The 11,083-nt window shown below is 49.1% G+C and overlaps 3 protein-coding genes across 3 annotated transcripts; 2 read left to right on the top strand and 1 right to left on the bottom strand.

The window, feature by feature from the left end:
* Positions 1–388: 388 nt before the first annotated feature.
* On the top strand, positions 389–1,964 carry LOC137914660 (histone H3.3A). Its single transcript, XM_068758177.1, has 4 exons — positions 389–459; positions 959–1,096; positions 1,187–1,340; positions 1,434–1,964. The coding sequence occupies exons 2-4, from the start codon at positions 969–971 to the stop codon at positions 1,560–1,562; spliced, it is 411 nt and encodes a 136-aa protein (XP_068614278.1). The 5' UTR covers positions 389–459; positions 959–968; the 3' UTR covers positions 1,563–1,964.
* A 15-nt stretch (positions 1,965–1,979) lies between these two features.
* Positions 1,980–5,426, bottom strand: LOC137914657 (uncharacterized). The gene is made up of 16 exons (XM_068758172.1): positions 5,334–5,426; positions 4,940–5,047; positions 4,744–4,819; positions 4,473–4,629; positions 4,341–4,386; positions 4,199–4,257; positions 3,997–4,032; positions 3,865–3,917; positions 3,657–3,789; positions 3,233–3,447; positions 3,124–3,169; positions 2,971–3,036; positions 2,827–2,886; positions 2,422–2,507; positions 2,169–2,263; positions 1,980–2,095 (listed from the first exon to the last, which is right to left on the bottom strand). The coding sequence occupies exons 1-16, from the start codon at positions 5,368–5,370 to the stop codon at positions 2,061–2,063; spliced, it is 1,308 nt and encodes a 435-aa protein (XP_068614273.1). The 5' UTR covers positions 5,371–5,426; the 3' UTR covers positions 1,980–2,060.
* A 2,651-nt stretch (positions 5,427–8,077) lies between these two features.
* LOC137914647 (erythroid membrane-associated protein-like) lies at positions 8,078–10,688 on the top strand. Its single transcript, XM_068758161.1, has 9 exons — positions 8,078–8,140; positions 8,251–8,349; positions 8,421–8,528; positions 8,712–8,858; positions 9,030–9,170; positions 9,300–9,351; positions 9,450–9,476; positions 9,957–9,983; positions 10,132–10,688. The coding sequence occupies exons 1-9, from the start codon at positions 8,078–8,080 to the stop codon at positions 10,686–10,688; spliced, it is 1,221 nt and encodes a 406-aa protein (XP_068614262.1).
* Positions 10,689–11,083: the final 395 nt, after the last annotated feature.

The following is an 11,083-nucleotide window of genomic DNA, read 5'->3' as shown; positions in this document are numbered from 1 at the left end:
ACAAGAAGCTTGTTTTTAGCTTATTGGCTAGCTATTCTCATTAGCTTCGAAATCCGCATTCTGCAACGATGTGAGCATGCGCAAAGCAAGAGGAAGTAGTAGTAAGGGGGGCGTGGCAAGCAGAGGAAACGCGGAACTATGGGACATGACGTTCTACTATAACATAGCTCATGATTAAATAGAAAGCGTAAATACATTAACTGATTTGTAGAAAACTAACACATTTGTGACGCAAGCGATACAAATACTGTTTGTGTTATTGTACACAATATGTTACATCGCAGCCATTGGCTGGAAACCGTGTCAACTTTGGAGGTCAGCCAATGAGCGACGACTCTTCGGAATAGAAATGACGTCACGGCAAAGTATTAATACTCGTCCTGAACCACCTCTTCATATCGCTACTGGAGATCGCGTAGGATTACCTGTTCAGTCCGTGTCCCGACGGAATCCGTAAAGGTGAGTATAATTGTCTGTTGGTAATTATAACTTCTACATATCCGGTGTCGTATTTTTTTATTTACAGCCAGTGTTTTCGCGACGAAGACTCGTATTTCAACTTGCTAATGTTAGCGATAGCTAAAAATAGAACAATGGCTTGTATCAACAATGGCGTTTCCAGAGAAATGTCGTTTAAGGAGGAAAAGTGGGCCTCGTAAACGTTAAGAATTTAACTACAATTAGCCGTCGTGCTTCTTTTTATTTACGTATGCAAACATGGCCACCAATAGTTGCATGAAAGCTCATATTAAGCTGTAGCGAGGGGTGGAACGAGAGACGGAAAATGGCGAAGCCGGAACGCGGCGCGTCTGTCTGGGTGAGCCGGCGGCGACTGTTTGTATGCTAAATGCTAAATGCTAGCTAATCTTATCAGCTTGACTAGTGCTCCAGGAACCTTGCGATGTGGTTGCGCTCAGTAAGTGAAATGAGAGATTTAAATGGGTTTTTCTGTGTCTAGCGAGTGCGCCATGGCCCGTACGAAGCAGACTGCGCGTAAATCCACGGGAGGAAAGGCGCCAAGGAAGCAGCTCGCTACGAAGGCAGCCAGGAAGAGCGCCCCGTCCACCGGGGGGGTGAAGAAGCCCCATCGTTATAGGTATCCTCTGGTGTTTTCCTCCCCAGAAACGGTGTATATTTTCTCACGGCATGTATTCACGTGTTTGGTGCTGGACCATTTGTTCCCCAGGCCCGGCACCGTGGCTCTGAGGGAGATCCGGCGTTACCAGAAGTCCACGGAGCTGCTGATCCGGAAGCTGCCCTTCCAGCGTCTGGTGAGGGAGATCGCTCAGGACTTCAAGACCGACCTGCGCTTCCAAAGTGCAGCCATCGGTGCTCTCCAGGTAATTGAGACATTCAAAGTTAGCTGTGTCCCGGGGGGGGGGGGGGTGAGAAGCCGTCCTAATGTTGTTTTTTGTGCGTTTACCCTCCAACAGGAAGCCAGCGAGGCCTACCTGGTGGGCCTGTTTGAGGACACTAACCTCTGCGCCATCCACGCCAAACGTGTCACCATCATGCCCAAAGACATCCAGCTGGCTCGCAGGATAAGGGGAGAGAGGGCTTAAGTACTTGTTGACAGTTGTCGTGACAACTTATTTATCATACTTAACCATTATTGTGGACACTTGGCTTGTTTGGGGGGGGGTTATAATTTTTTTAAAATTGTATTTTAGACTGGGGCAGTTGAATCATTCCGTAACCCGAGCACGTGTAGGGTGGTCGCTACGTGGGCCGTTGCTACGGCCACCATAACCCGTCGAGGTCTTTGTGGGTCGCTTCTCCGGGAATGTAGTTGTGTTTGAAGCAGACATCTTCCAGGGTTTCCTCATCCCCATCCCCCCCCCCCCTGTTCTCCTGAATTTTCTGGACTGCTTTTTACATGTTTTGTCAACATAAAATCTCGGCAGCTACATTTAATACTATTTATGAAGATGTTGTCACATGTCTTTCTATTAAAGGTCTTTGAGGAGAGCATGTCTTGTGTTCTGTAGTCCATTTAATAGACGGATTCAAACGGTAGTCCGGTTCACGGTGTTTATTTACGGCGCCGCTGATCCGGACTGTCATACAAACCACTCCGTGTGCTTGAAACCAGTCGCTGTGAGGAGAAACGATAGATTTAGTGCCTCTCAGAAGAAAGTCTGAAGTCCTTGTAAGAGCCACCGTCTCACCGATTCGACACACGACCTCTTCGCACTCCTTGATGGCGCTCGCTTTCAGGACCACGCAGCAGAAGCCTGTCGACTGCGGGGTTTCTGGGGAGTCTCTGTGAAACGGACCAATCAAATGCATCGGTGACGTCTGGGGCCGGCCAATAACGGGAGGCCTATAATTGCTTGGGTGTTACGTCATCACGTATCAAAGGAGGGGAGTGACCTGAGCTGCAGAGGATCTGGATAAACATGATTTAAATTCAACACTTACGCCACACAGAATGCAAATATCGTGTAGTCTGGTTGCCCGTATCTCCCGACGCATGAAATCTCTGGATAGTGATGCTCAAACAGCTCCTGAGGAACCAGCATGTCATGATTAGATAAAAGCAAAGGGTGATTGAAGGCCAATTAATACATCTGACAGTTAGTGATGGCTGCTCGAGGCTTTGAAGCGTTCATTACTTCAGGCTTCAGCGACACAGCAGGACATCTAGTGGTCAATAAAATAAGGTGCACTCGAGTTGTCGTTTATTGGTTCATGCATTGTTTGGATTTGACTCGCCGTGCACACAGCTGACACTAAATACACCTGAACTCAAACATGAAACGGGTTTCTGTTCCGGTGCGACCGCGTCATAGTCCGTGTCGGAGCCTCGGCTGTCGGAGGACTTACCAGATTACTGCTTCTTTCCGTGCACGTCAAATGTGTTTCCTTCATATCCAGAAGCACCTCCTGCAGGGAAAGAGACTGGTGCCTTTGGTGTTGCATGTTTGTATGACATAAACACCCTGAGAGGGGGAGGAGCGGCTGCATCACCTTCATGGACTGCTTTTTCTGCAGAACTATTTGGATAGCATCTTGTAACACCTCCTTGTCTCCAAACTGAGAAAGGAAAATATTTGATTTATGCGAGACGGCAGCACAAATATATATATATATATGCAACTAATGCAAATGTGACCATTTTACCATCCCAGTGTTTGCTTTTCCCAGGAACTGCAGTATGTACACGATCCTGTTGAGGAGAGGCGTCAGTCTGACCTGCAGCATGCTGCGCTGGCTCTGATGGCCGCCTTACCTTCCCTCTTTGAGGCACTGCGATGGAGAGCTTCTCTTGTCCTTGGCAGCCGGCTGCTGAGACGGAGCGGGACGAAGCTGCAGGGTGGGGTTCTCCACCCTCAGGACCTGCAGCAGTTTGACGAGGGGCCGATACACCGTTCCATCCTCGGCCTTCCATCGCAGGACGATGATGGACAGCGGGTAGCCTCTCAGCCGAGAGAGAACGAGACCGGCCTGTTTGTTCAGGAAACCAAACGGCATCCAATCAGGGGGTTAACCTCCTCCAGAGTTTACCGTCTTTCTAGCTGAAGCTTTACCCAAACTCATTTTAGTCCCAAATGTGTGGTTTTACACTTGTTTAGGAGATTACAGAATTCCAATGACTCTTTCAGAGGGATTGATTCCTTTTTCATACGTCACTAATAACACCTAATATTTGGTACCTGTCCATTCTTAGAATTCCTCAGAGATGTCCCATTGATCTCATCAATAATGTCACCGGGACAGATGAAATTGTCCACGTGAGCCTGACTGCCAGGAATGAGGTTGAGGACGAAGACCCGCCCACTGAGGTACCTGAAAGACGGACAGAGGTGAGGCTGACAGCGATTTTTAAAGTGGATAGAAAGGAAAGTGTTTGGTTGTACGAACCTTAAAACCATTCCCATGTCCCGACAGGGCACCACTTCGTATCTTTCACACACCTAGAAACACACAGAACCCAAACGGGTCACGCCTGGCGACGAGCTACTGAACAATGGTGAAGTTTGTTTTGTTTTTTACCGGTAGAAGCCAACTCTCATCCAGAAAACTGCAATTCTGAGTGAAGACACCAGAGAAATATTTATTAATCCCTTGATTACAAACTAGTTAGGAAGAATAGCCGCTTCCACCCGGTGACAGCTGCCGTTAGAACGGGTTGATTTAGGAGGAAAACAGATGGAGAGCATGATTCTAGATTTAGCAGTACAACAGCTGCTCTGACCTGCATGTCCAGATCAAACTGGACTTGTGAGAGGACGAGCAGCAGCGACACGAACGGCTCTGGAGAGGGAGAATGCTGCCGTTCAGGCGGAACGCTAAACGATTAAATGCGCTCAGGATGTACTTCAGATCGTAATACTCACCCACGTACTCCTCGTTCCTGAGGATCGACGTCGCCGGGCTGTACCACTGACGGGAGGAGAAACGGTATGAATTCGGTCTAACCCATATTTGAGCCTCTCTAGAGATGCTGCATACGAGCCCGTTTGTCCGACCTGCAGTATTCTGGCCGTGTGCAGCAGGTGAGCGATGAACTGCGGCAGAGTCCTGCGGCTGAGGGCCAGTCGGAGGAGGTAGCGGCCTCGACCCTGAGCCGAGAGCAGCTTCCTGCAAACCCTGGTCTGCTCCACCACCAACGACAGGGCGGACAGCCTACACACACGCACACACACACGCACACACACGTCCAGCAGCAGAGACGACGGGTCACAGGGTCCCAAACACTTTTATACCACCTCTAAAATGTGATTTTTTGCTGAATACTACCTGCCGCAGGCGTCTTGGTGAGTAAGCTGCTCGAAGCAATGCCAGTAGTCTCTGTGCACCAGGCTGATGACCGGCTCTGCATGGGAGAGACACAAAATGCTCTGTTTGCAGTTCCTGGAACATCATTTCGACATTCGTGCAGAATATAGAGCAAAGCGCGTGAAAGGAAAATGTGTGTGTCGAGCTGCAGACTGACGCTGGAGACCCTTCCTGAGGACCAGCTCGAGAAGCTCGCAGCAACAGGCCAGGTGAGGGTTGGCATCTGTCACCATGCCAACGGCCGACTGTAGGTTCAGCACGCACACTGGGAGGGGAAGGAGAACAGCGTGAGGAGCTTCTCGCGCAGGCTGCTTGATCGATACGCGACGACGCTGCTGCGTAACGCAAGCAAAATGGTTGATGAGCAACGTTTCTAAATATATATACAAATATAAATATATCAATATATCGCCTTCTTGTTGAAAACAACAAAACCCTGAACCATCAAGTCGCTCGGTTTCTTTTCTTTGCGATGCCATTTACGCAAACCGAAAGAGAACATTTACGCAGCAGAGTGTTTTAATAATAAACGTTTATTACGGCGTTATTACCTTTGAGAGTGCCCAGAAGAGGCTCCTTCGGCGCCATGGCGAGCAGCACAGCTGTTAGAACCAGCCCTCCTGTTATCGAAGCGCAAGCGTCACATTCCGTGTCACGTGACGAGGGGCGCGCACGTTCTTCACAGTGCAGGTCACAAACGCAGTCAAGAAAACTACGCCTACAGAGTGGATTATTACGTCATGGCTGGTTTACGCACGTTCCTACAGCTGTTGGCTCTTTGGCGACACTTAGAGGTGATGCTGGGGAACTGTTCTATTCAATAAATGTTAAATACACATCAGAGAAACACGAACACCGACCAACAATGAACGCACCCAGCTGTCTGCAGCTACAGGAGAGGAGAGAAAGACAAAGTGGAGCTGAAAACACCGTCAGCAATGGCCGCCTTACTTAAAAACACTGTAAAAACACTGTCCCGTCTTCACAGCATCACTACTAGTCAGGTTAAAGTTAGTGACTTGCTGTTTGCTGGTTAAAATGCAGCTTCAGATCTTTCTAACGAACCCCTGATTGTCTCTGTGTGCAAAGAACTCACGTTAATAACTCCGTGCGTAAAGTGTGAGATGTCTCTATCAGCCTCACACGCACGCTCCTCTCGCGTTCACGGCTTTTACCGGAGGACAGCGTGCCAAAAAAAACCTTTTTGCGCGCCTCCACTTCAGTTAAAAGCGTCTCCAACTCGCCTTCTGTAAAGTTCCTCTTTTTTACGGGCTCCTTTATTTTTTTGTTTTAATTTTCTGACAAGGGAATGTTAGGAGTCATTTAAATACGATTTGCGTATTTAAACAAGCCGGGGCTGGCGACTCCAACATGTGCGCTCAGTTCCACGTTGATTGGAATGTACAATGGAAATGTGCTTTGATTCATGCGCACGCACGGTTTCATACGTCTGGATTTGTTTGTGCGTAAGACGTTTTCTGGATTTGAGGTACGCCATGTTTCAGCAGGAACGTCTTTGTATATTCTATGTTTTACATTTAAGGCTTGTGACATTCTAACATTCTCTTAGAATTCGGAATATTCGTATTTTAAAGTGAGGATTCTAAAACAGCATTTTGTTCATCTTAAATCCAGACGCTATTGCGCCTTCGTGTGGCTCTTCGGTCCACCTGCAGGTCGGAGGAGGCGGATTTGGAGCGCGCGTTCCGCGTCTTGCGCCGCAGTTGGAGGGACGCGCTCCTCACGGGGATGGCGACGCGCTAAGGCGAGAGGAGGAAGCAGCCCGGAGGAGCAGCGGCCGCTTTTCTACCGATAAATCATCGTCTTCAAGGTCAGGCTCGACTTTTTCAGTTTTAATAGTCAACATTTGTTGAACTTATGAGGGAATGAAATCAAATATTATTATCCTATTAGTAAAATACGTCAGTGCGTTTGATCATGCGTGGCATTGGCATTTTAAAATTATATAATGAAGACTGCACATAATGGACTATAGCTCCCCCCCCTGATGATAAATGACATTTAAATTTGTCCCAAGGTTTGAGGTTTGAATGTGTTTTCATGCTGACAGGCATCGGTTGGTCTAAATTCCAACGACTACCTGAGTGTCCAACAGTAATCCCGGATTTCCTTTAATCCACGCACCACCTCACTGAGCCTCCACCTTCTGTCCTTACCGCCAAATATACTCATATGAGCACTTGAGCAAATGGCATGTTGTGAAAGCGCTGCAACCCTTAACAGGCTTGCTTGATCTAAAGGCTCAAATGTTTTCAGTCGGTGCCTAAAGTTATGCCTGAACGCAAAGATGTTTAATAATCAGCCGCCGTGTCTCAGAAACATGAAGCTATGATAGAGACGTTTTGGGACGCTGTTCTGGGGAGCAACAAAATAAAAGTGGAACCTTTAGCGCCTTTGGATTGGCTGTAAGTCTGAAGGAGAAAGATTGATGCTGTTGCCGAAAACGATGCCCTGCAGTGGAGCTTTGAAACAGGGGTGGCCATCACGGTGCCCGCGGGCGTCAGGTCGCCACGTCCACCGAGGATCGACTTCGGAAGAGCCTGAAGGCTAAGATTCCCGTGTCATGTTTGCAGCCTTAGCAGCAGCTGAACCTGGTAATATTCCCGACCTGGAGACTTGAAGGCTAAGATTCCCGTGTCATGTTTGCAGCCTTCGCAGCAGCTGAAGGGCCTCTCTGAAGATCTAGAGAACTAAAGACACTCATCAAGGGTTGAAGACAGGCTTTGTTCGGACATTTAAACTGCAAATAGTGATAAAGAGTTTATTTTGTCCTAAACCTAAACTCCCAATACCATCTTCAATCCCTGTAGAGTCAGTGGCAGCACATTCTGGCTCAGCTGCCACCCCTACACTACAGAAAGAACAGCCAATCCCCGCGGGGCATCGTGCGGGGGTGGACTGCTGAATCGACGATCCCGGCATCCTCCGCAGCGGCTTAAACGGCTTTCGGCTGCCGTCTCAGCTCTTCTTAGGAATATGCTCAGGATGCATCGACCCACACATGACAGGAACTCCTGCTCCTGTTCTCTGCTCTAGCAGCGAGTGGATCCTCATCTCTCCTGCTGCTCCTGCAACGATGGCTCATAGCTAATAATCATTTCTCTGTGGACTCTCCCAGTGCAGCGCTGTGGTGAACGTTCTGCTCCACACACGTACATAACTTACAGATTTCTGCTTCCTCATCGATTTGCCGGGGCGACAGCAGCTCAGTCAGCTGCAGCGAGTGCCAGTCCATTAAGGCTTTTTCACTTTTCTTCTTTTTCCAGCTGCCAGCATGATGAAGGACTGCCTGCAGTTCCTGATCGAACCGGCCAAAAAGCTCAAGATCCGCCTTAAAGTACAGATTTTCTGATCCGGGACAACACAAACGTTTTCGTTTTTGTTCACCGTGCTTCAAAATGTTCATCACGTCGCGTGTCCTGTTTGTCTTCCATGTCTTTTGTCCAGGAGACTCGTAAGCGAGTCAAACTTGAGAAGAAGGAGCTGCTGGTGGAGAGTCAGTTATTTATTATGGAGCTGGCCCGGGAACTCAACAGAATTTGTCAGGTCGGCTCTCCTTCAGGATATGCATGCGTCTAGTTAGCATGCCTTCATCTCTCTTCATATTTCTACCATAGAGTTCAAACATCCTCTGCCACATCTGGACCAGTGAGGACATCTGGCCGGCCAGTGTGTGTCGAGATTTCATTGTGGAATGGTCTGCTGTGTTGGAGAAGAGACCGCAGGTACGTCCAGCCAATCATCGGGCGCATTCCTAAAGCCCCCAACTCTAAGGCACTCTGTGCAATATGCCCAAAACCCCAAACCCCATCGATGTAGGCAACGTAACCGTCTATCGTAGCAGCGGCTGATTACGTTTCTGTTGCTCGAGTAAACCTCGCCACCTTCCTTTGATGCTTCTCGTCCAGCCCAGGATCGTCCCATCTGAGACGTCAGAGAAGAAGGACTGGAGGGGACACCTCCTCTGCATGCTGGAGTCAGGCGGGGAGCATGACATGGGGCCCCACAAAAGAGTCATCCTGGACTGGACCCGGGAGATTAAAAGCAGACCTAAGGTGACCGCAGGACGGCGGTGGCTGGTGGGCGATTAACGTGTGACCCAGCGCCGTCCTTGTGTCTGATCAGGATCATTGTCAATCATCCCAGCGTGCACGGAGCGGTGCTGATCACACGTTAAGCACTAATGAGCAGCAGCATGCTCATCGTTTCCCCCTCGTTGGTTTCAGCCCACCGTTTGGCCCGGAGAGCCGGTCCTCATGATGCTGGACGACCTGGAGTTCCAGTGGAAGAGGGGTCGTCTGCCCAGCCTGCTCCCAGCCATGGAGCTGGTCATGCTGGCCGTGCTGAACGCCGACAGCCCTGCCAAGGTATGAACGTCTTTCAGTGTCTCCAGCGTGAAGACAAGCCGGATCCCACTCGATTTTAAAAGAACTGCGTCAAGCGTTCCTAAATCAGGCGCTCCCCCGCGCTTCGCTTCATGGTCTGCCTTTCGTCAGGAGGATGTGACAAAGCAGTGGCTGGTGAGAAAGCAGAGGAGTCAGGAGATCGGTGAGTGTAACTCTGCGTTTCTACAGTACTGTAGATGGTAAACCAGGAAACGATCGGTGGGACAAAACAATGAACCGCTTGACTGTCCCTCCTTTCAGACGCCGTCCGCTATGTCCCCCACAGCGGTGAGTCCAAGTCACGACTACTGGTGAAACGTGAAACCAAAGCATTGCCAGGCACAGCTCCTGCTGTTTGTTACCAAATAATGGCAGCACTTCCCTTGAGAATCCAAAATCAAACGAGAGAGCAGAAGCAACTGCTGAGGCAGCTAAAGATGTGAATGTATTTAAACGGGGTGCAAATCAAAGATCACAGTCCTGACTGATCTCACTCTGGTGCTCAGGTAAGTCTAACACACACACACACATAGTGTATATATATATACACACACACAGTATATATATATATATATATATACAGTGTATATATATATATACACACACACACAGTGTATATATATATATACACACACACCGACTCAGTGTTTTCCCTGGGTTCACCGACCAGCTGCAGTTTCGTGTTTGGCTTGTCGGGACACACTTTATCGAGCGACTTAACTTTGCTTTTTTCTTCACTACGAGTGACTTTCTTCTTGTTCTTTTCAGTGTGGAACTGGATCTGTGAGGCTGCAGGTACGAACACTAAATGCCGTCTTTTACTAAGAACTCTTTATTGACTTCTAACGGACAAGAAGAGGTGGAAGTGATACCGTCGGCTCGTCTTCGCTCCTCATCGCTCCTCATCGTCACATTCTTCAGGTTTGTTTCTCCGTGTCCACAGAGGAGGTGACTCTGGACTCGGACTCGGCCGACCCTGACCTTCTCATCTCCAGTGATGGCAAGCGCATGCGCTGCGGTCTGGAACGGCAGGAAGCCCCGTGGTCCCGGCGGCGTTTCGGCTGGTGGTGTGCCGTGGGCCGAGAGGGATACACCTGCGGACGTCGCTACTGGGAGGTGGAGGTGGGGGGGCGGGATTGGCGGCTCGGTGTGGCCAAGGCGTCCGCGGTGAGGCGGGGCTTCCGCTCGCTCAACACGGATACGGGCTACCTGAGTCTGCGTCTGGAGAGAGGCACAGATCTGAAGGCCCTGACGGTGCCGGCCATCCCGCTGACACAGAGCCTGGGGCCCAGGAGAGTTGGGGTTTACCTGGACTACGAGCAGGGCCAGCTGTCGTTCTACGACGTGGAGAAGCGCTCCCATCTGTACACCTACAACGAGAAGTTCACCGAGGAACTTTTCCCCCTGTTTGGGACTGTGGAGCTGGTCAACGACCTGGCAATCAGACCTGCAGGCGTCAGGCAGCCGTGCCTCTGCCCCGGGCCGTGCCTCTGGAACTGAAGATTAACACACACACACCGGCCACAGAATCTGTACTTTTGATCTGTTCCCCGTTTAGTGGATCCGCATTTTGTGTGCTGTTCATAATTCGTCTGATCAAAATCAAGATCCAAATTTGGGTCATTCCTGGCTCTTGGTGACTTTTCCGTTCCCAGGAAATAACTCTTAATATCTTGTTTATAATGAAAGCCTTTTATTGTAGATTGAGGTCTTCTTTATAACATCAACACAAACTAATGCATGCAATACATTTTTACAATGTAATTTTAATGACCTTTTTAGGCACATACGTGCCATTTCATGATGTCCCCAAAGCAAATTTACAGTTTCAATGAGAAACATTTGCAATATAATTATAAATAAGTACAAATATGTCTTTATTATTGTGTAGTTCA

Source organism: Brachionichthys hirsutus, unplaced genomic scaffold, assembly GCF_040956055.1.
Source record: "Brachionichthys hirsutus isolate HB-005 unplaced genomic scaffold, CSIRO-AGI_Bhir_v1 contig_881, whole genome shotgun sequence".
Taxonomy (NCBI): Eukaryota; Metazoa; Chordata; class Actinopteri; order Lophiiformes; family Brachionichthyidae; genus Brachionichthys; species Brachionichthys hirsutus.
Note: the sequence above shows the minus strand (reverse complement) of the source record. Positions and strands in the feature narration are given on the sequence as shown.